The sequence below is a fragment of the Cygnus olor genome, chromosome 1 (assembly GCF_009769625.2).
Source record: "Cygnus olor isolate bCygOlo1 chromosome 1, bCygOlo1.pri.v2, whole genome shotgun sequence".
Taxonomy (NCBI): Eukaryota; Metazoa; Chordata; class Aves; order Anseriformes; family Anatidae; genus Cygnus; species Cygnus olor.
In genome coordinates this window covers 24,879,567-24,905,252 of record NC_049169.1, presented here as the reverse complement: position 1 = coordinate 24,905,252, position 25,686 = coordinate 24,879,567, and the positions used below count along the sequence as shown (strand labels likewise).

The following is a 25,686-nucleotide window of genomic DNA, read 5'->3' as shown; positions in this document are numbered from 1 at the left end:
TTAATGAGAAGGTATTCTAGGTTGCTCATACCAGAGGAGGCTCATACCCTCCACAGGGGCACCTTTGATTAGCAGTATGTTAGCCAAATGATGGGATGCACCAGCTCTTTGCTATATCACTTTCAGTTGCTGCCAGTGAGCTGTTTGGCACTGTCTCCTCAGGAGAGGTACAGTCACTGCTTGTATAAAGCCTCCTAGACTATTCCAAAATAGTTAACCAGGTTTGCTAGACTGCAGTACCTGGCACTTAAATTACCTAGGAGAGTGAGTTATCGTATCTCTATCAGCTTTGGGCCTCCAAATGTCTGTTCCAACCCAAATTGTTCTATGAATCTGTGGGTCTAAAGTCCATGAAACTTGGTTGAGTGCAAAAGCTGTTGGTAATATCTCAGATACATAAATACATGGTTTTATAAACAGCCATTTATTTTCTGAGTATTTCCATTATACTCAGATTAAAGAACACATCATGCTTCTCTACCATTACTCTGACATTTTGAAGTAGAGAGTTGATTGAGGTACAAGAGATACCATACACTCCGTCATTTCACATCTAACCAAAACTCCATTCAGAGAAATTTGAGTCATACATAGGAAAGTAAATGGGATTAATAATTAGTATTTCATTTGATTTTTTAAATGTATATTTAATCGAAACGGAGTTTCCTTTCATGAGATATTCTGGATAAATATTCTTTCTGATTGAAAATTCTGGATTCACTTTTAGAAACCTTTCTTTTCCTTGAAGAAAAACTCACTCCTGCTAGTATTTCTTCCTTGTTGCACTACTTATAATTAACTTTATAGCTGCATATCTGTAGAGAATTGCTTTTGCCCTGTGAATTAATTCTTCTCTAGTAACAATTAGTTAGATGTCCATCTATAAAACAAAGGAATGTCTTATCAAGAAATAATAAATGAAAAACAGATATCTGGCAAAGAACATTGTTGCTCGTTCCTTTCACCCATCACTGTTCCTTAACATTTTGTGAGTTATAGATTGTGTAGCTTCTCCCAGACTTTTTAGATATGTTGTGGAATGCCCTTCATTGGAAGACTTTAAGTATGATTAGTGAAACTGCTGGTAAACATGATCTTGCCTCAGCACAGGAGGTGAACTGGATGACCTCATGGATTTCTTTGCTTGTGGGTTCTTTCTTGCTTTGCATGTCTGTGGTTCTCACAGCTCCCACTTGTTTTGTAAAAAGCTGTACCATGCTGCATTTAGTTTGGCCTAAACTGGAAATGGAACTGTTTTCAGCTGTTAATGATTGCTGTATCTAAGTTTTCTAAGTCTTGATAACTTCTCTTTCCATTCAGTTCTAAAGCAGTGAAACAAGAGAGGTATAATTTTGAAACATCTGATTGCTAGACATCTTGCTCACAAATGCTTTGCTTTGTAAAGATATATGTCAAGAAGGTTTTAAACCAGGATGATCTTTGCTCAATGAGCAATTTAGGAAGCAATTATTTGTAGCTAATATAGTTTGGGATATATGCCATCATTAGAGCAATGAGGTTTTCACCATTTTAATCCAGTAAACATTTTATTACAGAGCTGGGTAACCATATACATTAGGGAAATGAAGGAAGAATCTGAAAAGGATACTATTGAACTGAAGAGAAATTCATGATATAGATATTAAGGCAAAGTGAAACTGGGCTCAAGCATAAAGGCTTAATTTATAATTGCAGAAGAATTAAGGGGTTGTTGGAAGTGAACAGAACTGTGCTGTTATGGTTTACATAAAAGTATAAAAATAAAAAAAGCAATTACTTCAATTCATTCCTCAAGGAAAGCAATTATGTTTATCTATTTTAATTTAATGAATTCTGATGTAGTAGAAAACAAATTTTCAGGCAGCATATTGTACATGCTAGCAAAGGGGTCTCAAAATATATATTGCTGCCCTAATTCTTCTCCAGAAATTCAGTTTAATCAATAAGCAGTGGTTTTCCAGAAATCCTTTTCTATATCAGGTTCATAACATCATTTTGTTTGAAATGACCTTTTCTACCTGAAGATAATTGCTGCTTACATGTATGAGAAGCTATATATTGTCCCAAGTGGTTAAGTTCTAGTGTAAGTACTTTTTTACAGAATAGGAATTATTTAACACATTTTTTTTTCATTTATGATCAGCTGTGCACATTGGAAGAAAATTATTTACATTTTTCCTGTTCAGATATTTGCTCTGAGTGATATTGGTGGTAATTCCACCTGAAAGGAAGATACATTTGTTGAACAAACTGCTTTAGCCAGACAGCTGCTATTATATCTCAGAGACCTATAGAATGGCCGGTGTCCAAGGAAACAAAATGAGGTAAAACATCTGTTCTAAAACAAATATGGAAATGTACTTTAGGGGACATTTATGTTTATTAACATCAGCTGTGTCACATATGTTAACCTTCTATGAAGTTCTAGTGTACTGAACAAAGCCAGAATATGTAAAACTTCTGTTCTTCTGAAACAACAGAAGTAGGACAAGAATGAAACAGTTAAAAAAGCAGCTGCAAAAAGAGGGCTTGTGACCACATGCAAGTACTGAAATAATGACTTTTTCCAACTTTAATGATGCTACATTCCTGATCTAGGAAATATGTAGTCACACATAAGTACCAGAAGAGATGAACATATCTTGTCAAGGTGTTTGCTAATTTATTAGAAGCAGAATCTATCTGTTTGTGCTTGAAATAAAAATAGGACTAAGATTGCATACATACATGTGCATCATTAAGTAATAATAGTATGTTAGGCTGCTTCTTTTTCTTCTTGTAACACTGTTTGTGTTAGACTCTATGTGCACAAACTCTGCTTTGCCTTACTGATGATTTAATCCAATGAAGGAAGACAGAAGGCCTAAGTAAAGAAACAAATCTTCTCAATAATTAAGGTTATGTTTAGGCAGGCCAGCAAAAAGTGTTGATTTTAATAATTAAAAATGACTGCATTTCATATTTCAAGCTTCTTAACAAAATGAAATATCAGTTCTTTAAAGAGAGTTACTTAAATTATTTAGATTTCCTTAGGTGTTTTTCTTGGGGGTCACAGAATCTCAGAATAGTTGAGGTTGGAAGGGACCTCTGGAGGCCATCTGACCCAACTCCCCTGCTCAACCAGAAATACCTAGAGAAGGTTGCCCAGGGCTATGTCCAGATGGCTTTTGAAGATCTCCAAGGAAAAAGACTCCACGACCTCTATGGGCAATACAGCTAATACAGCTAAGAATGCCATTAACCTTCTAAGTAGCAAGGGCACATTGCAAACTCATGTTCAACTTGGTGTCTAACTGAACTCCTGGTAGGTCTTGTTCAGTCATCATGTTAATATTTACATGGCAGGCTCAGAAGCATTGGCTTTTCAGACTGGATAAGTCTTCAGAAATAGCTACAGAAATGTAAAAATGTCATTTCTGACTTTCTGTGCAGGAAAGTCCTGCTGGAGAAAGCAATGGAAGGCCAAAATAACGGTAGGTTTTATTATGCAATTTTGGTGTTTGGTACTGATAGGTAAAATTGTGATGTCCTTAGCCAGAAGACATGTTCAGAGACCTCTTCAAAGGCACAAACCCAGAGAAACAGAGCCTATACAGCATATACCTTCTTTAATAATTCTTTCTGCCTGGGCTTACATTGGGAAAAAATTCTTTACTCACCATTCTCTAAGTTTGACAGACTTTGAATACCTGACAAGCCAACTTAAGGTGAGGCATTATAGACCAGGCTCTGTGTGAAAGGTTCATTAATAAAGACAGAAGCCTCTCCTAGGAAAAGCCCCATTTCAGAAAAAGAAAACAGAGCATGGAAGTTGTTCTATTCTAATCTGATAATTCTTTTTTTTTTGTGGCTGCTTTCAGCAAAGAGCAATTTTGAAAAGTGAATTATGGACTAAAGATATACCACACTCAATAGGAATTTGATTATTTCTTTACTGTTTTATAATAAATTAAATGAATAATCATCAGATTCAGACGGGAGCCCAGAAAAAAAATATAAACCCACCAGAAAAGAAATGTGAAAGAGTATCATCTCTTAAGAATGCATTTTGTTGTTCCATATGAAAGAAAAATATAGAAAATGGTACAATTTCCAGTTTAGCCTTAAAGCTCTGTTTTTCATTATTGTGACTTATTGCCTACTATTAACTGTTTCCAAAGCCCATTTGAAGCTCATATGTTCCTTGACTGCTTCTGCTATATGCTTTGAAAGAAATTGCTGTATATTGTTCCTCATTAAGTTTTGTATTCTGTAGTTTGCTGTAGAAATATATATATATATATATATATGTATATATTAACCGTATCTTCTGCTGCCTACCATTTTGACAGTAGAAAAAATGAGGACAGTAGTATTGATTCCCTCTATGCTTCATCGAAAGCTTTAAAGAAATTTTTTTGATGATGTAGTAGTTCATAGTACCTGAAGAGCTACATGGTGCATTTCTAAATGGTGCTCTGGTAAATACTGGCTTATGTTAATCCTCTATACCAAATATTTTGCACAGTTCCCACTCTGCAAAAATGAAAATATGGCAATGGGATGGAAGGGAAAGTCTTCTGTGGCCCAAACAGTTTTCTTAGTTTGGACACTGTGGATGGGATCCATTTTACCTGACTCTGTTTTCAGCAATGTAGAGTTCTACAGCTGAGCTTGTTCTCTTCAATGTCTTTATAATTAATTGGGAAGAATCAGCAGTTTTCAGGCACAGTTCAACTGATCTGTTTTGAATACTTATTTTAGACATCTGAAAGGTTTGGTTATAAAGATGTAGTGTCTGTGCTTCAGCTGTTAGTGTTTAATCAGATGAATACTATCCTGTGTAACTTTCAACCTGAGCAATCCTGATAAAATCTGAGACAACTCATGCGTGCAAAGTTACACGAGTCTCATGTTGACAGGTGGTAGAGAATGTAGTGCAAACTCTGTCAGCAGGACGTTGGTTGCATTCAGTAGAGTACGTGTGCTGGAAGATACTTGCAGTTCATAGCTGCTATCAGAACTGTGGTGCCGCTTTATGATCACTGGGCTTCTGAAGATGGATATGTTATTGAGAAGTTAAAGATTTATAAGATGCTGGATGTTCTGTATACATATACTTTAGCAAAATGAAAGCATATGTTCTTAAATGATTCAATCTATATTGAATCTGATTCTTTACACAAAGAAAATTCCTAAAACTCATACCAATACAGGGTCAAGTCATTATGGATGTAATGTGATTTTTGTGTAGAGGTTTGTTTTGGAAAGGGGAGTGAAAGAAGAGAAAGAAAAGAAGGCTGGTGATGAAGAAAATTAAACACTGAAACCACTTTTCCCATAATTGTTTTATCATAAATCTTTTTATATATATATATATATATATATGTATGTACGTATGTATGCCTTGAGGCTTTGTCATTCATCCAGGGTTTTATCATCTGCTAGGAATGCAAATTGTAATTTAAATAAACAATAGAGAAATAAACCCACTAGTGATACGACTGAAGGTTCTATATTTAGTGCCCATGAAAAAAAAGATGTAGTGTTCACCCCTCACCTTATGAAATTTTAAAGCTTCACTCCAGTCACATTCTTTTCTCAATTTCCTGTTTTTAGATGTGAAACACATTAGAACTTGCTCGAAAACAATTGAAATATAAGAACTGATCTGTAAATACTATGATTTACTTTTATTATTTTGTAATAGAATTATATGAACAGCACTTCAAATTAACGTACAATATAGAGGTTCAAAAATACACTTTTTCTTTTCATTGTTTAGAACTCTCAGATTTTAGCTTGCTAGTCTGAGCTCTTACAAAAGCGTTTCTTAACCTATAAATACCAAACCTGACTGGAAGTAAAGGCCATCTGGAAAAGTCTTCTTGGAAAGAAGAATGAGATGGATGGTGTCTTTGTGTCTAAATATTAGGTGTAGGTGTCTTTCAAGACTGGAAAGAGCATATCATACATTTAGTTTTGGATGTGGTTTTGACCCTCTCACTTGCTAAGTACTGGATTTTAAGTAGCTTGGAAACAATTTATAGTGGTAAGGACCTGGATTATTTCCATTCTTCTTGATAGGAGCATTGACTTTTCATGTTTGAAGATTCCCTGAACAAAATGGAGAGCTGTGCTCATCCCTGGCCAAAGCTGACCATGTCTCTCAGGTGCCTAAGCTAGAACAGTAGTCCCCTGAAGTCTCCCGTGAAGTGACTGGAGAAAGGCAGTCCTCCAGGGAGCAAGCTGGAGAGCCTAACCCATGCCTTCCATACAATACAGAAAAAAGTTCTCTTAAAAGTGGATAACAACACATTTCTTTCACTTCTCTAGTATCAGGGATAAAGTTCACTTTTAAAAACAGAGGTATAGTTTAAGTGATGATGAGAAAAAAGACATTAACTGAGGTTACACAATACCTTTCCATATTTTTTCAAACTATCTTGTGGCTTCATAAAAGACCAGTATTTTTCCTGGCTATGTTCTGTGAAAGGGGGCTCTTACAAGGAAGATACTACAGACAGAAGTGTCTCTCATACCAGCAAGTGCAGCAACGCAAGTAGTTGTTCCTATGAATCTGTTCTTGACTCAGCAAAGTTCCAGTATGGGTGTTCAGACTCTAACCTGTGAACCTAAAACAGGAAGATGCAAATAGGAATATTTAAATCCCTTCTTAAGAGCATATATATGCTTAGTGAGAATGAGATGTTACCCTACCCACTTTCTCCATCTACTGCTGCAGAACTGCGAATTTTTGTCACATATCAGCTCTCTGTCCTGCTAAGGGCATCAGATGTATTAAACCATAACAATATTATTATTTAGTTACTCCTTATAAAAAAGAAATGACTGGAATAAGCACTTCATGGAGTAAAAAGTCAGTCAAGGGGCTTACCCCTCTTTTACCTGCACAGATGCCACAGGTAGCTTTCCTTGCTTATGCTGTTGATTAACACTCTGGACCATGTTTTAAGATGGAGAGAGAGTCTGGAGAAGAGGAGTCTCAGGGGAGACCTTATTGCTCTCTACAATTACCTGAAAGAAAGGTGTGGGGAGCTGGGGGTCAGCTTCTATTCACAGGTAACTAGTGATAGGACTAGAGGGAATGGCCTCAAGTTGCACCAGGGAGGTTTAATTTGGAAATTAGGAGACATTTCTTCTCAGAAAGACCAATCAGGCATTGGGATGGGTTGCCCAGGGAGGTAGTGACGTCACCGTCCCTGGGGGTGTTCAAGGCAAGGTTGGACCTGACACTTAGGGACATGGTTTAGTGGGTGATATTGGTGGTAGGGGGATGGTTGGACCAGATGATCTTGGGGGTCTCTTCCAACCTTTATGATTCTGTGATTTTAGTTTGATACTCTTATTGTTTAGGATTCTTTGGTAGTAGTGACTGATGGCTAGGCCCCTTGCTGTAACTGCAGATGTTGCAATATATATTTCTTGATTTGTGTTTCTGTATTGGTTCTTGCTTTTGACAGTCTTTACTGAAGCAAATTTGGTGTCATACTACACAACTCAGAAAATTGTTATGAAGTATTTGTAAAGTCTGTTCTGCAAATGGAGTTGCCGTGTCCATTCCCCAAGTGAAGCAGACAGAAGTTGATATAAATGAATACATATTCTGAGTTTTGTATGGCTAAAAATATCTTGTCTTTTTATACCAGAACTGTGACTAATAACCAGAATTAACTATAAACTAAGTGCTAAATTACAGCTCCTTGTTTACCTGAAGTTGCAATTTATCCAAATAGGAGGTAAAGTGCAAGCAGCATCAAGCAGAGGAATTATCAAACTTGCAGTCTTTCAAATAAAACTTCACTGCAACAAGTGTAGTGCAGTTGGTTAAATTAGGAATTCTGTTTACATCTCGTAGTAAGAAGTTTTCTTTTTGTTTGTTTGTTTTTAAATCTATGAAACACTTGCCTGAAGTGGAGCAGAATCTACATGCCAGATGAACTCCTAATTTAGAGTTACTGTCTGTTTATCCCACTGGAGATTTTTACTGAAGCCACTGACTGAACTCTCACAAAGCAATACATAAAAGATTCGAACTTGCGTCTCCTACATCTCAGTGCCACTCATTAGGCTCTTGGAAATGACAGTGATCTCCTCATAGCTGTGTTTTCCTCTGGGCTCAGACTTGCGTATAAACTCCAGGTTATTTGCTAATCTAGGTTTGCTAAACTACATTTTATCTGCTACGTTTTTTTCTTTTTCTTTTTTTTTTTTTTTTCGGTTCACTCAATATGAAGATAGTAATGCAGTACTTCAGAGAAGCAGCCAGTATCGAGTTGTTTCCTCCTGTGTAATGCTTTCAACACAATAGAAGACAGGTTTAATATTCCAAAATAAAGGCAATTCAAAGTATTTCCAAATATATTTTAGCAATTGCAAGCAATTATTTAAGCAATTTTATTCAGCTGTCATAACATTATGGAACATCTAGACAGCCACGTAACCTAAGAAAATCATTTACTGTTCTTTTAACCCATATCCTTCTCTATTCCTTTCCGCCTTCTGACCTTCCCTTGAACTTTCTCACTCTCTTCCTCATGTTGGTAATATGAAAAGAAAATAACTGAAAAGAAATCAGAAATTATAAAATATAAATAATTTTCTAGAAGTATCCTCCCATGATTTAGTCATACAGAACTGCTATTTTTATTAGAGAAAGGGTATTAGCAGCTGAAAAGTAAAGATTAGTATGATAGAACTGACACATCAAGACTACTCCATGTCTGTGTATTTGTATTAAAAAAAAAAAAAAAAAACTTTAAAGTTTATACAATCCCTACTGTTGTCAAATGTTAAAAAGGCTGTAAAAAGGATGTGGAAGGAAGGAATTAAGAAAAGTAAAGACAACATGACAACATCCTTGCATTAATAATTAATTTACATTTTGTTAAATCATTATCATGTATAGAATATAGATTATAGTATACTGTATATTATGGTATCTAATGTATGATATATCATTTTGTCTGTAGTGCATCCTCTAAGTCCAATTTGAACTGCAAATATTTTAGTTTTCTGCAACAGCCACGTCTGCAGAAGGCTATGGTCTCCATGTCCACAGTAATATCTGGCAATTGTTTGCCACATGGAAAAGAACTTGTGCTTGAGGAAATCTATGCTGCATATTTGGTTCAGGGTTTGTGGTTATTTTTGTTGAGTTACTACTGGGCAAACACTCTGAGCTAAATTCCCATTGCAATATGTCCAGTATCTTAGTGAGGAGGAGTAGGAACATGAAAAATAACTGGTTAACAACTTGGAGTGTGGGCAGGCCAAGACCTACCTGGCTATGAACAGCTAGATTGTTCATCTGTCTAGGCAAAAAAATGTTTAAACAATAAGATAATATTCAACCCATGCTTCCAGGCTGCTCAGGGGAAATTGTCTGTAATCAAATAATTCTATCAGTCAGAAAAGCAATCTAAGTTACTGTGTGGGAGGGTTTACTATCGGTTATGAATGCATCTATGCCTACTTTGCTGAAGAAAAACCTGTCCTACATACTGAGAAACTTGAATTTACAGGAATTCATTTTATTAGTGGACACAAGAAAGTAAAACAGAAAACTTCTCATAGGCTGTCTCAAAATACATATGAAAGGTGGAGGAGTCCTTAGCTCTATACAGAGCTATTTCTTTGAAGTGCCGAATCTTGGCTTTTATAGACTGGGTCATGGCATGGGCCTGGAACATTGCCTGAATGCAAATGTAGCCTCTGTCTTTGCAAGAAGAACAGTAATTAACATGTTTACGACATTTTGGGCAGTAGCAAATTGAGTCACTTTGATTCAGTTACGTTTATAGCGCTGCACTGGCTGTGCTATCTGCCTCCTCATTGCTCCCCAGGCCTAAAGTGAATCACTGTAATCTCCCAGACGTCTGTCTATTAGGGAGGGTGAACTGCTGCATAAAACTATTTGGGTACATCAGGGGAAGTTAGGTAATTAATAAACTGGAATTAACTGCCTTAATATTACAGTTAAGGGAGCCTTAAATTTTAACTGTTAAGTTGTTGTGTTTTTTATTATTGTTGTTTTTGTTGTTGTTTTTTATACTTCCACCACCATCTCTGTGGTGATGCAATCTCAGTACCGACCAAAGCATCACCTATCATGCCTTGTGCAGTAGAATGAATGTTGTCACTAAGCACATTATTCAGTTTTTGGAAGTAATTAGTTGTTTTTTGTGAGGGTGTCCTTGTTCAACTAGTGGCTGCTTGATTACTTTGGCTGAATGAAAAGGACATGCAGAAGTAAATTACTGTGAGCAGGCTGTTGCAGGGAGCAGGGCAAAATCTAACTTCAATCTGCTCATTTGGCACTAACTGCATGCAATCTGTTTCTGTCCATGTGTGAAAGCTACCTGCATGCAGTCTGCTGTTCAATAAGCCATCAAGCTGTAAGGAGACGGCATTTTCAGTCTGCTGTGCACCAGAAGGCAAACCTCTAATCAGAACCTTTTGAAAAAGATCATGATTAATAAAAATCCATGAAATTCACTTCTGTGATTATAGCAGCAAGTGTATTGCAAATTCATTAGGATCAGTTTTTACCCCATTATAGTTTAGAAAATAAATTACTACATGTCCAGATTTGTAGGTGTTCTAGAAAAACAGACTTGCCTGTCTTACTCCTGTCTCCCAGCTGTGTATGTTAAATGAGTATCTGGGGATATGTAAAATTTAGTGTGAGACATAGCTATTAGACAGCAAGGAAAATATTGTAACTCAAAGGTTCTTTTTAATGCAATATGGATTGATTTTCAAAGGCAAATCAGCCCTTCATTACTTCATTCTTTCCATGGTAAGACACAGTGTGGCAAAACGGAAATATAAATGATAACCAGATACTGTCTGTAAATATATTTTAGGTTTTGATACAGACTTTATTGTGTATATCATCCAAGGAACTTTAATCTTGAATGATGTTGATGGTCAGATTTCCTTTTAAGTACTGTATTTTTACTGATGCTTTTAACTCACAGGGAACAAAGGAAAAAAAAAATGCTTCTTAAATCTCCACATTCTTTCACTGTCTTTCATACATCCAGAGTAAAAGTCACAGTCTTCCGTTTGATGCTACAGTAGGCTTATACAACACCTTCTGAAAATAAATAGTTTGAATTTGAGTTATGGATAGTGTGGAATGGAGACCTGTCCATGCATGGCTCATGTATTCTACACATCTGCACAGTTTTCCTCTAGTGTCATTTACACTATATTCTTAGTTTTAGCCTTCGTGCTTCTTTCTTTATGCAACAGGACTCTAAACTATGCATCAGTAATAGATTTTTCAATAAAATATTTACTTGTCACAGTTAGAACAATTCATGCAAATGCTCTTACTAAAAATATACCCTATAATGATCTTTGATCCTGTCTCTAGACTCACTTAAGCAAACTGTCTAATATCTTAGTAAAAGAAGGGTCTGATATTTGGCCAGAAAAGATTCAGAGATGAACCCTTTGTTAGAGGTAGGCCCTCTATCAAAGGTCACTTTAAAAATGGATACAAATACAGAATGGTCATGCTGCTGCTTGCAGACCTGCCAGCTGCTCTGACTTACCTCCAGCTGAGCTGCTGGGGAAGCGTAAGGTGTTAGGGATCGCCCTGCCCAGGTCAGGGGTATGGCAGTTAGTGCACATCTCCTTCACATGCTCCTTTTCTCCTTGGCACCTTTCAGGTGAGGAGCAGTAGCCACCGCGATGGCCTTCCTTCAGGTGGATATCCCCAGGCACTCCCAGGTATCCCTCTGGCAATCTATACCTGGGTGATATTTTTCACCACTGAGTGGGTGTTAAGCAGAAAAACCAACCCCACACAAATTTGTGCCATTTGCTGGAGAGCAAGCACGGGTCCTTTCACAAGAAGGATTGCTTTTTGAAGAGAAGGCATTCTGCTCTTGGGACTTGAATGACCAGGGTGTTCAACATAGCTGCTGTCAGGAGCTGGCCCTCTGTGTTCCCTGTGATAACAGAAAAGCACATGCCTGCGCAAAGTTGGCCGTGTGCTTGGTCTGTTCAAACGTGTGCGTCAGTGCCGGCTGTAAATATGCAAAGGGAAATACCTCCTGTTGTCTACCAGATAGAAGCGTGCTTTCCATTAGAGTGAAGCCTCCACACATATGTGGACTCTGTCTTTACATGAAAGGCAGGAACTCACTTGGGTTTTGGCACTGTCTGGGAAAGCAGTTTCAAAAGTCTTCCACTTGGTGTTTCTGAGCCTGTATTAGTGGCTTCCTCAATGTTCCCTAGAGCAGGCATGGCTCTGATGTTTATTTCAAAACCCAGTATGCCATGGAGAACAATTTCTGTACAACATGTGCACTAATTTCTTAAGCACTAACCTTTTAAATTCTCCCTGCAGCAAAACTCCTAACAAAAATAATGTAAGAAACTTATTTGACTTTTTAATAAATGTATTTATTCCATTTATTTACTATTTTCATTCCTTTGTTTTTGTCTGCTTTCCAAAGGTGAAACCATGCTGCCATGCTGTAAAACCAAAGGCCATCCATTGCTCGCTAATATCTATTTTTTTTATTTATTTTTTTATTTTTTTTTAATGAGAGGAAAAAAAGCTAACTCAGTGCTCCTGTTGGACTTGCAGAACTTTTTCATCTTGTTTGACAGTCACCAACATGCTATTTGTCATGGCTACTTTGCTTAAAAAAGGGGTATTGTACACCTTCTTTCATGTCCAGGGGGTGTTCTAGGAGAATCTAAGGGAATCTGTTGGGATGAGAGCGCCATTTAAGCATCCTGGGATCTAGTGAAACACACAATGTCCAAGCAATGTAACTAGGTTCCTTATGCATTTTATAGAGAATATTAGTGAGGTAAAACTTGCAGAGTTTAATGTTTAATGTTTTTTAGTAGAACATCTGATACAACTGGGGAAAAAAACCTACCACCACCAAAAAATATGTCTGGTTACAACCCTTTCTCAAATTTGATACTGAAGCTTGTAAAAATAAGATCTACAAGAGCAAGCACAGTAGTTAGGGAGTCAGATGTATTGCTCAGCAGAAAATAATACAGAAAGAAATGTATCTTAACTGTACCTTTCTCTGGGAGTTACACATCCAGTTTTGGTCACAGGAGAGTCTTTCCTCCACTTTGAATTGCAACCTGCTCTCTCAGGGAGTTAAGTACCCACTTCATTTGGTCCTTTTGCAGCTAGAGTTAACACAGAGCTGGGTGGTACTCCCGCCATTCAGTTTCACCCTGCATTCTTTACACGTATCTAGTCTGCGGGTGAAGTAGGTTCAAGGCTCTTTACGAGTCAGTATTTAATTATATGTACAAAGCAAATGCAAACGACTTCCTCAAGAGAGACAGAACTGGTCGTAGGACTCTATAGCCCACTGACTGGAAGAAGGCACTGGGAGCTTGAATGGAAGTCTCTGCTGCAAATCAGTTAAGAGGGGCTCTAAATTGTGTTTCCTGTGTCATGGGGGACTGTTATACCTGTTATATGAAAGGGGAAATACCAGTTAATACTTGGTGGCAAGTCCTGAAAATACCTATCAGATCAAGCACCTTTGGCAAAGGAAATTTTGAGCCCCGTTAGGGCTAAAGAGATTAAGTATCATGGCTCTGCTGAACTATGGCTGGTTTTGCATATGCCTGGTTGAAGAAACTTAGGCAGCTAGGAGACTGGTGTCAACTGAGTGCCAGTTTTGAAAAGATACATTCCAGATGTGGTACTGTTGGATGGAGATCCAAATCATCTGCCCAAGCTGATATAGAAAACAAGAGGCAGAGTTGTGAAGTGGTCACAAACATCCTAAATCTCTGCTTTCAGGATGCCCCACAATGTGTCCCAAACCCCAAATAAGGTTAGTAGATGCTCTTGCAAGATCTCGGGGATTTTGTGCTAAAAGTGACAAAGTGGTATGCGATCCTCTGAAAATGAGTTCAAATCTGCAAGTCTTGCTCACTCCGAGAAGCAGCTTTAACAGTAGCTTTAACAGACACATAACTCACTGAACAGGGTCCTTAACTAACACGTTTTTTCACTGTATTGCAGTTGGTGTCAGAGTATTTCAATTTCAGAATTCAGCAATGAACATTAATGTTTTTTAACTCAGTCTTTCTCTCAGTTCTCTTCACACATCCTGAAAGTAGTGATAACTGTTCAGTATGAGTTCTTGTGTTGTATTCATTGTGGCTATGGTACAAAGGTCCCAGTCTAAAATCAAGGGGATGGAGCTAGAGCTCAACAGATTCTTGTACATAGGAAGATATATAGATTTCTTTGCAATGTGAATGGTGAATACCATATACCCTGAGCATGGAGGATATAGCAGAATGATCCTTAAAAATATCCACAAGACTGTGGGATGTCCCAGCTAATAATATAGCACATTTTTATTTATCATAGGAAACAGTCAGGAGCACGTAGGCACACATAGTGAGAGAACAATAAATACCTAATAATTCCATTAGTTATACATATAACATTCACTTCTTGAAGTGTCAAAGCACATGGTTTTCTCAAATTATCCGCAATTTTCTGATAAGGGATTTTGCAAAATTCAAGTCAGTTCACATTCAGAGTAAACACTAAAAAAAAAAAAAAAAAAAAAAAGAAAAAAAACAAAAAAAAAAAGAAAAAAAAAAAAAAAGAGGGGGCAAGAAGAGGACTAAGTGGGAATCCAAAACTTACACAGATCCTTAAGTCTCTAGGTCGATACTACTGTCTCACGTTTTAGACTAAAAATCCCACAAAACCTAAAATAGCAAAATGCCTTGCTTTATCTGCTGCTTCTGTTTTATCTTCATTTTGAGGGAGGAAAGAACACTAAATTCTTCTCATTCCTTTTTTCCTTGCTTTGTGTTTTCAGTTTATAAAGCATACAAGTTGGTAATCATGACTGTTTTTACTTAAGAAAAACATCATTAGTTGCGTTAGAGAAACACACTCGGTAAGAAAACATATCTGAAAAAAAAAACATGCAGATGTTACCTTTAAATATTGGGAAAAAAGTAATTAGGTGTAGTGCAAAATATTTTCCAAAACTTGTTTACAATATTTTATTCTTAAGAAAGTTGAATTTCACATTCACGCATCCTATTTCAACAAATTCTGCTGCATCTCTGAACTGTTTAGAATCATAATTCACAAATCCCTATGAGATTAAGAGTCGTACTTTTTAGCCCTCATGTGAATATTTTTGTTCTAAGGCTCACAAATGTAGAGCTTTGAACTATTGACTCTTTGAGAGTAGGCAGGCAGAGCCTAACTGACATCAAGTGTAGAGTATTAAACATTATGTAAAATGGAATTCAATCAAAATCCTTCATAGATTGAAATGATTCTTTTATATTCTGTACACACATGGAGAGATATTAAAATACTGGTATGAAGCTTACAATATTTTCTCTTGATTAGTAGTGCTCAGTTCTCGAAACAGTTTCTTAGCTTTCTCTGAGATCAGCCTTCCTAGTGCAGAGGAAGCCACATTGCATCTGCTATAGTGTAAAGATTACTTGTATTCGTTCATATAATCTGTGTGTGCTTTGAGGCAGTTGTCTTTGTAGATAGGGACCTACTGGGATTTTCAGAAGCTTTTTAGCAGATACTAAAGATATTCTTCCATCAGTGATTAAAGCATATGATATTATTCCCCCCAAAAAATTCCTTAGCAAAAGTTTGTGACTGAGAGAAAAATCCTGCAATGCATGATATGCTTGTATTCTTAAGACAAAATAATAATAGCAACAATGTAAGTAAGAACTTGAAAGTGATTTGGGCTGATGGTTGCACTTTGTCCACATTTCAGACTGTTCTCTGATGTCTCCTCCATGCCTTGACAATATGGCCAGTATCTCAGCTTTTATATTGTTCCCAGTCGCCTACTGATGTCTGTGCACTGCACGTTCCAACCCTGTGAGTGCCCAAACTATTTTCCTCAAATGTTTTTATGACCTCTTCCAGATCCCTGTTGAATTGAGCACCTCATAGGCTTTCAATGTGTTTTTTGTGACAGTGCCTTTGGTGTCACTGGGGAAATATTCCATTTTGAAGATGAAGCACATTAGATTCCTTACAAAACACTGGCAGCAATTCCTTTCAAAATATAGCTGCAATACATGGACATGCTACTCCATCAGTTCACCCCGTTAATCCTCATCTGTCTGTTTAATGTATTTGTGTGTTTTATGATGTAGGCCATATCTTCGTATATGCCCTAGTGCTCGATGACAAACAATAATCATTTTTTCCCAGACAAAAGTAGTAGTGAACTGAAATTTCTTAGGAGACTACCTTATGTAAGAGCTTTCTAGACCTGTTTTGTGCACCCAGGAGCTTCAGTTTAATGAAGTTAATAATGAATGTTGATCTGAACTAGCCTGAACCTCTGGTTCTTTGGGGGTTCATCTATCACTGAATAATACAGCCAGACAGAGGGAGGCCGTTGAATAGAAGTCAATATGCCAACTGTTCCTTCATTTGTTACTGCCATATTAATAAAGTTGATAGAGTGGAACTAATCCATCTGCTCACAATTTATTCACTAGCAATAAGATACAATTGCATTGCTTCATGAGCTCACTCTTTGACTAATTTCATTAGAATTCCTTTAATAGCATCATTTTTAATCACTTTTCATCCAGTTTTAGTTATGTGTAAAACAGTAGAAAAAGATGGACCAAGAAGAGAGATGAAAGGATTTCATGAGAAACCTGGGTCAATTTAAATAGAACCATATCAAATAAAGTGAAGTCAGCAAGCCTGCAAAGGCCAACAGAAAAGCATTCAAAATTACCTCTTTCACAATAAGCTTTGTTCTCTCATGTCTCTAATGTAGACATAGTCCAAGGAAATAGGGCAGCCCTGACAGCATCTATATGGTGAGGCAGCGCTGTGGTGCCTCAGGAGACATGGGCTGGCTCTCGTGCTGGACAGCAGCTGGGTGACTGCCAGGGTCAGTGATGGGCAGTGCTGGCCAAAGGCTGCAGGGTCAGAGCATGAAGGATGGGAAGGTCTCCTCCTTTCTTTGCCAAAAACTAGTTCCCAGACATGTGTGGGCTTAGGGTGTTAAAGGGATGTGGGATTTTCGATATGTGTTGGTTGTATGCAATGCTAAAAGGAATTCCTGCAAGCTCAGTTATATTTCTCTTATTGTTTAGTTTAAAACATTCTGATATACTGATTCTTTATTAGTAGATTTGGTGTTCAGTGCTTTGAGTGGGTGCAGTCTCAGACATGATTACTTGAGCAGAACAGACCAGTTTTTCAAAGTGCTGAGCCCACCATTCCCATCAATCAGAGTGTGCCCTGAAGAGAAGCAATTCTCTCTTCATACAGCAGATGGACTTCAGAAATGTTCCCTCTCAGCTGATATTGACTGAAAGGTCTCTAGATGTACATAGGAAAGCTTTGTTCCTATTTTATTTGTTAGTTTCCAGCAAATCTTCTGAAAAGATAAAAGAAACTCTACTAATAAAATACCAAACCAGTCTCATGAAGAGTCAGATCTAGCTGTGCACTGAAGTACTTAGTACAGGGGAACTTTTCTGTTGATTTTAGTCCAGACATTTCAGGGGGGCCTTTTATGTCTGCTTTTCAAAAATGAAGGTTTGCAGGGAGAACAGGCACTGAGCAAGAGCTATCATTTAAGTTTACATGTCTGGCTCTCATCTTTGCCATGAGTGATTGATTGTAAACATACGTAAGATCACAAGAAGTTTCATCTTTGGGCAAGGCAAGAAGTATGTCACATCACTGCAGCACCTGAAGAAAACAAACCAAAAAAACTCTGCAAGCTGTAAATAAAGCCCTTAATGCACTGTATAGTGGTGGATCTGTGGCAGCCACAGATTAATTTTGCACATTATATTAAGCATGTTGATGAGAAGAGATTGGTATCCTAGAAAAGTAAAGATGAAACAAATAAGGCTTGTTCAGGGATTCACAATCTCCCACTGATCTTGTTGTTTTAGATGGGAATTATATATTTAGCACAAGCAGTGTCATTTAGGACCCACGTCTTTTGTAATTTGAAAACACACCAAGCCAAATGGAATCAATGACTTAATGTGACTTGCAAACTGATTGTAATTATTTAGTAACAAAACAGCCATATGAATCTTCTGTTAATGATATTGTCTGAGGAACTCAATTAGAATCAGTCTTTGTTTGTTTAAACACATACTCTGTGCAGACGTATGAACAAGAAAATCCCTGTTAAGTTATTTTATTGCACTATGTTGAGAGCAATAGCAGCTCATTCAGGAATTTCACGCTTTCTTGTGAAGTCCTGTGCAAATTGTTTTACTGCAAGGTAAGAGCTTTCTGATGTTAATGTTAGTTGAAGTAATACTGTCAAATAGCTGCACCGTGTGTCCAGACCTAGAGGCTCCAAGACAACATCACAGTTTAATGCTAGAAGATACTGTGCCATTTATTTTGTCATAACAGCTTTCCCCAGTAATAGAGCATTATTATAGAACAGAGAACAGGACAACTGTACAAAAGAGCCCACATATATCTGCTGTTTCTCTGACCTTTTATGCACAAAGATGACCTAAGACCTTCAAAGTCAACAGGAAGATTTTTTAACTTTTTTTTTTTTTTTAACCATGTAATGAATTGAAATCAGGTTAAGTATGAGATAATTATTTTCTTTTTCAATAAGATAATCAAGACAGCCCCATATTTATTAAATTCCAGGACAGATTCATATCTCCACCAATATCAGTGGCACAAATCCTACTGTCAAGTTTCACCTTGACAATATGAGGACACAATTGCTATTTGTTCATTGGTTCAATTTAGGCATAGCATCCTAGATGTAGCATTTAATGGAAACAGTGAATGATAGTTCATGACAGTTTCCTAATTAATTTTAATATCATTGTGGAAAATAAATATAGAACTCATCATACTTCAATAAAGAAAAGACTGATGAAATCATTTTTTATTTTTGGAAAAATTGCATTTTATTCTTTGTTTCAGTTTCAAGAATACTTTTTCTTGAAATTAACACAGTACAGTAAAAGCGTATTTCCGTCTGTGTAGTTTGTAACTAATTAGAAGTGCTAAGCATGTGCAATTCTTAAAAAAAAAAATATATATATATAGAGAGAGAATTATTGAATGTTACAATTGCTAATATTCAGTTTATCCAGAAAGGGCACCATCTGTATTTTTCATAGAGTATTTAAAAACAAAAACACATTAAGTAATATTTCCATAGTTTAATTTTCATAATATTTTCTCCTTTGTCATAAAATGATCTTTTCCAGTATTATGTCTCTCTCTTTTTTTTTTTTTTTTTGTAGCTTTTCAGTTTTGATGAAAATAAAAATAAAAATAGAAAACATTCATTGTGTTCTGGTGAGTTTGTAACAATACAGAAGTGAAGGTAAAACAATGAAATAGAAGATAGTTAACATTCTTCCTGAATCTAATACTGACCCCAGAAAGCTCCCATCTTCTGATGAAACAACTGGCAACTGGCAATGCTGTATGGATTTACTTTTTACAAAGTAATTTGAAATGAAATTCAACTGAACTAAGGTAGACATGTGCTTCTGAATCATTCTGAGACTCATTTTACAGGCGAGGGAGAAAAGCACTTTAAAGATGTGATCCATTTTGTCCTAAAGTAGACATTGAAAATAGCAATGCTATTTCTCTTCGGAAACAATAAAGCAAATTTATAACAAGCAATTTGTACAGCCATACATACTGTACCTGTTTAGAGTTACCAAAAAAAAAATTGCCTCATATCACAAATGCTGTGGTGTAATGTATATCATGTCAGTGGATGCTTGAATATTATGGCTGTAAGACACAATGTTAATACAAGATACTACTTAAAATGTAAGAACCTACATGTGCTAAAACATATGGTCAGGAATCACTATTAACCTGAGTATTTCCTTTGAAATTTTTGGGAGCTGTTGGAACCTTCATATACCTTCCAAATAGAACAATATTCCAATTTTCTAAAATCCAATAATACTCTCCATTTTCAGATTTACAGATAGTTGTTTTCAGATTGATTGATTGATTGATATTTCAGATTGTTACTGCTAATTTTTAGACACCTGACATTAATTATTTTTTACTTTACATTTCTGCTAATGTCTATAAAATTTAACAGAAATGATCAAACTGTGAGAAACTAAGCTTTTTATGAGGTGCAGTTCCAGTGTATGCCATTGCATTAGGGGTTGATTCAATAACCAGTCCATATTCTTGTATGCAAGCATAAACAAAGACAAAATATTTCTGTGTTAATTGTGGGTCTTAGTGAATTCTAACTAGAACATGAAAACAGCCAAATTCTTTTCTACGAAGAAAATTAATTAAAAGGTGTATATTTTAAAAAATAATGTCCATTATATATTTTACCCTTATGATAGTCTCTGAAATTTACTACAGAATACATCTCACGTGAAGACCGTTAGATTATGCGTATAGTTATATTAAATCCTTTCCTTCTTCACCTCTAGTAAGTTTTTGTAATGCCTCTGTTAGCTCAAATGTTTTCCCCTTGATTTTTTTTTCTCTCTCTTTTTATGAATTTTTCTTTCTTTATGCACCTGTACGTTCTCAAGCTAATTTGAGGCATTTCATGACAGAACTATGTTCCCTAGGACTATAGATATGCATACAAAATTGCTATGAGCAAATAAGTAGAGATTTCATGATAAATAGTGACAAAATAACATTACTTGAATGTTATAAGTGTTTGCTTTAACAAATTTTCTTTTTATCTTTAGCAAATGTAGTGTCATGTACATTGACTGTAGATTGGGATAATTTTTTGCAAAACCATTGTTTGAACAGAAAAAAAATGATTTTAAATTTCATATTAGGAAAATATTGAAGAGCTAAGTATGAATAAATTGTAGAACCAACTCCAAATAATGTTTTTCCTTATGTCATTGAAGAGGATTTCAAAGTCATGTATCCACATGTATCCAGGTGCAGTGCTGTAATTTTCACTCATTTCATTTTAATTCAGGACTGTGGTTCTCAAATCCATCCAGAGGAGTCCTGTGGCTTGCAGCCTCTGTCTCATGAATACCTCTCGAGAATTTCACAGACAGTGCTTAAGACCTGTGAAGCTGGAGACACAAAAGGTTTGTACTTAATCTTCTCTCTTCTGAAAACTAGCTCACGCACTTCACCAAAACGAAACTAGAAAAAAATGTTTCGTCTTCTCTATGCATGTGCACTAACCTAACAATAGATATAACTAATCACTTGTAAGAGTTACAGATTTTTAAAATCAGATTAATTAGTTTGACAATTTTTAGTTCAACAAATTCATTATCAGTGATCCACCACTTCATGTGTTATTGTCAGTTAGCCTGTAAAGTTCATTGAAATAATGAAAGGGGTTGTCTAAACTAATAATAATAATAATAATAATAATAAAATTGAAAAAGAATGCAATTTGACTCATTTCAATTTTATATTTCTACTTCTCTATTGGAAGCAAAAAAAAATTACAATTTCAAATTCAGCAAACAATAAAGTGTTTGTTTTTACATGTCAATATCTGAAATAACGAGACGGACAAAACAGTGTGGTTGAAATGTCTTTTTTTTTAAGTAATGATTATATATCAACAAGTATGATCAAGAAAGATAGGTAGAATGGCAGGTATTCATCTTTAGGTCACATCTGCATGAAGATTTATGCACGTGTACCTTAACAAATATGAGTAATCCACTGGACTACTTTTGTTTGCAGTCCTATGCATGGCTTAAGTTGCTTCTGCATTAGACAGTTAGTAATTTTGTTCAATTCTTTATTAGACGGATGAAAAATAAAACCAAACTCCTGTATGGTCTACTACCAAAAATGTGTTTTTTTATCTTCCTGTAGATAGGAGCAGCTTCTCACAGCAATGAACTTGCACAAACTCAAGGGATAATCAATACAAAGTAACAGGAATGCTTGAATTGCCTGAATGTTTCACTTGGTATGAAACATAGGGACCTATATTTGTTTTGCAGTGTTAAATGAAGGGAACACACAAAGGAGACACTGCTGTACCTGACAGCATGTTTTAATCACACAAGTTATGAATCATAAAGAAGCACAAAATAGCCTATGCTATTACATGAGGATGTAAACTTCCTGACTGCAAAGCCCAAACCAAATTGACAGAGGAGTCCTTCTGGGGCAGACAATCTCCTTCTCTTTAAATATAATGTGCTTCTTCTGAATACCATATCTAGCTAAGGAGAGCTGAATATAACATATATTTACAAGGTTATTGTGAATAACATATAGATTTAAAATGGAAACTACTTCAGGAAATGTAGTTTCAAAGGAGAAGTCTATAAAAAAGGGAAGAATCATTTTGGCTTATGAAGTGAAAGATTGCCAAGAGGTGTCTAATGAGCCTAGAACTGACATGTGCAGTATCCAGCAACAAGTGGCTGTATAGCTTAATGTATGTCACAGCTTCAAACTGGAACTGGAGTGTTGGAACTGGAGCCAAACAAATGGCTTTGTGTGCAAAATCATTAAAAAATTTTAACAATAAAACAATATCCTAGTCCTGACAGTGAACATTTTCCTAACACATATGGGAGTAATTGCAAATTCCCAGCTAAAGCTGCAACATCTCTTTTATTTAAATAACTTAAATTTTCAGAGAAGCCAAGCCATGCCCTGTTTCCTCTAAGAAGAGAATTCAAAACTTCTGCAGAAGTAAGGTAGCATCATAGGTTCTTATGCTAGGGAACGGCTTAGTTGTACAGGAATACTTGAGGTACTATTGCAACAAAATGTATCTGTGCTGGCCAAAGCTTGTCGTGTTGATGCAGACATGGGCAGAGGCTGAGGCAAGGAAGCAGATGTAAAGATGAAACCTTAATTTCTCTGAAGTTGATGGTAAAGCTTAGTAGTGTCACCAGGATTTCATGCCTCATTTCTACTCCTGTGATACGGTATAGAGGCAGTAGCAGAGGGTCTAACCAAAGGTGGAGCTGACTACTCCCATCCTACTATGCTTCATGACACAGTTCTCTGGAGGAAGCTCAGCATCTTACTAAATATGCGCTTGATTTACACATTTCTTTCTCTTTTATTGATATATGTGAAGATGAATATTGAACAGGGGAAGTTTCTGTCTTTACATCTTGTTGGGACCACAGAAGGAAATTATGATTTTTATAGCAACAAAAATCCTTTTTCCTTTAGAAAATCCCCTTTGATTCAATGGCTTTTTAACCAGGCTGTCATAGAAAAAACAGCTCTCTGTTCAGTATTGCTATAGTATTATTAATGACAAAGAAGTCAGCAAGCAGCAACCATGTGTTTGGCTCCTCAGAGAGAGAGGCAATCGTGTAACGACCATGAGAACCCCAAGTTGTTCTGAAGTCCTGCAGGTGAATTAAGCTATTGCACTCCGTGGAAATTTGGTGGAAATTTTTGTGGAAATTTGCACACACACACAATCTAATGCATTTCTATGTGAGCACATTTTAAAAGTGCTGTGGGGAGTTGTTGTTTTCATTGTTTCCTTTACTGCTACCATGATTTCTAAAATTTTCTTCTTAGATGCAAAAAGTTACTATTTTGAATAGCTTTCCACAGATACACAGACACGGTTGAGATCTGTGGTCTATCTACATCCTGGATATCAAAAAAAAAAAAAAAAAAAGGAAACTGATAAATACATCATTAAATCTCTGTCCCCATGGAAACACACCCAAATATTTAAAATAGCATTGTGTCAGACAAGTAAGAGCTCATACTTTCTGTTTATGCTCAGAAAAAGGCTTTTTCAGTCAGCATTAGAAGTCACTTCCATGAAGTACTCAAATAACTATGAGCTGCATGACTTTTCCATGCTTCTCCATCTTTAATAGGTTTATGAATTTGTCCTGCCATCAAGGCGCAACAATAATAACATGAAACACATGGGACATAAAGCACATGAAGCAATAAAAGTAATTGTTGTGCAGGTATTCAGTTGATCACAAAACTTGTTGGTGTGGCAGGGAATACATTACCAGTAATACGTATGTGGAGAGAGCGATGCGAAACCCATTACAGCCAATTGATTGACCTCAACTTAGGTTCCCACTTTGGTCAGAAATGGTCAATGGCTTCCCTTTATTGAAAGTAAATTTTGGCAACAATTTTAGTGAAATGTACATTGGTTTGGACATGCATGGAAAGGAAGAGTTCTGTTGTATTTTTTGTTTGTTTTTTAGGTTGGATATTAGGAGAATAAATCAACAAACTACTTTTAGCTTCAGTTTAGTTAAATATTTAAATTCAGATTTGAGTTTTCAGATTAGACTTTTTTTTTTTTTTCCTGTGGATAATTGTTTGCACTATATAAAAACGTTGCTTTTGATCTTGAATGTAAAATATATGTATTTGTGGCTATGCCAATGGTAAAGGTTGAATAAAAATAAGAGGCTGAAAACCCTGTCCAGAAGAAAAAACAATCAAATTAAGAGTACAGCCTTTACTGGTTAAAACTTTGTGACTTTAGGCTAACATTTGCGTGCTTTTTAAATACAGGTAAACAGTTCTGGTGAATTTTTTAAAAGGGTATTTGTTTTCATACCAGTTAAAGAGAGCTGTTTATGGGAGTACAGGCAATGTTTAATGTCCTACCCTAAGCAGAAGATTTATGATAAGCCTCTTTAATGAGCCAAAAATCCAGTTTACCTTCACTACTTCTGTGTCAACCTGTTACTTACAGGCTTTCATAAAACTTTGTTTTTAGCAGCTTCAGTTTGGGAATAAACTTAAACTCACAGCAGCTTACGCTTGCTCTCTCTTTCAGTGAGTGCTAGGTAAACTTGCCTTTGCCTGATAGAAGCAATGCTAACTCTCTGCTGAAGCAGCACAAAACACAGACTCATTTAAATTATACTGAAAGATACATTGTGTGCCGCTACCTCACAGAAGTGGAAATAAATAAATTAAAAAAAAAAAAATCCTTACAATTGCAATAGAAAATAAGTTTAATTTCCAACCTAATATTGTGATTTTTTTTTTTTACTGTTGTCATCCATTTTTATATAAGAGATTCATTTTATCTCTTAATGAAATTTTATTTGTGAAGGTTAGGAATGCAGTGACTAAGTGCTGTGAAGGTACAATAGGAAAAGTTCATAACAACTAGATTTAAAATGCATACATTTGAATAATTTTTAAAATCTATGTAAATAAAGCAACTGCATCCATTCTGTGAGCATTAAATGTCAGTGCTTCCTATAAACATAGGTTTGTCATGTTCTCTATTGTTCTCTTTTTTTTTGCCACTCATCTTTAGAATATGCCAAAAAATATATATTTATTTTTTTCTCAATACATTTAGAGAGCTATTGAATATAAATCAAACTATTTTAAAGATTTTCAAAAGGTGCTTATCACTTTCAATTGCCAAAGTTTAAACTTTTAGTGTTCAGACATTTCAGATCCTTAATATTCATTTTATATAGTTCCACTTTTCTAGTTTATTACCTAAAACCAGATCAGCTCATAAATATATATGAAGTAAAGCAGAATGTTCCATCAAATGAGGGAGCTCAGATGTTGTAGCCATTGCCAGAACTTTTATGTATTTGATTTGAAAGAAAAATCGCAATGTCAGAAAAAAAAAACTGCCCAGTTTTCATATATTTTTTAGATATAAATCACTGCCCAAAACAACTTTCATATTGTTTCTGAAGAACTGTACAGCA

At 36.0% G+C, this 25,686-nt stretch overlaps 1 protein-coding gene across 3 annotated transcripts in view; it reads left to right on the top strand.

The window, feature by feature from the left end:
• The window catches only part of CPED1 (cadherin like and PC-esterase domain containing 1), a 151,914-nt gene that overhangs the window by 102,492 nt on the left and 23,736 nt on the right, over window positions 1–25,686 (top strand). For all 3 annotated transcript variants that reach the window (XM_040549972.1, XM_040549956.1, XM_040549965.1), the window contains one exon: window positions 20,985–21,102. In XM_040549972.1, coding sequence (XP_040405906.1) covers window positions 20,985–21,102 — 118 coding nt within the window. The remainder of the gene's footprint in view (window positions 1–20,984; window positions 21,103–25,686) is intronic.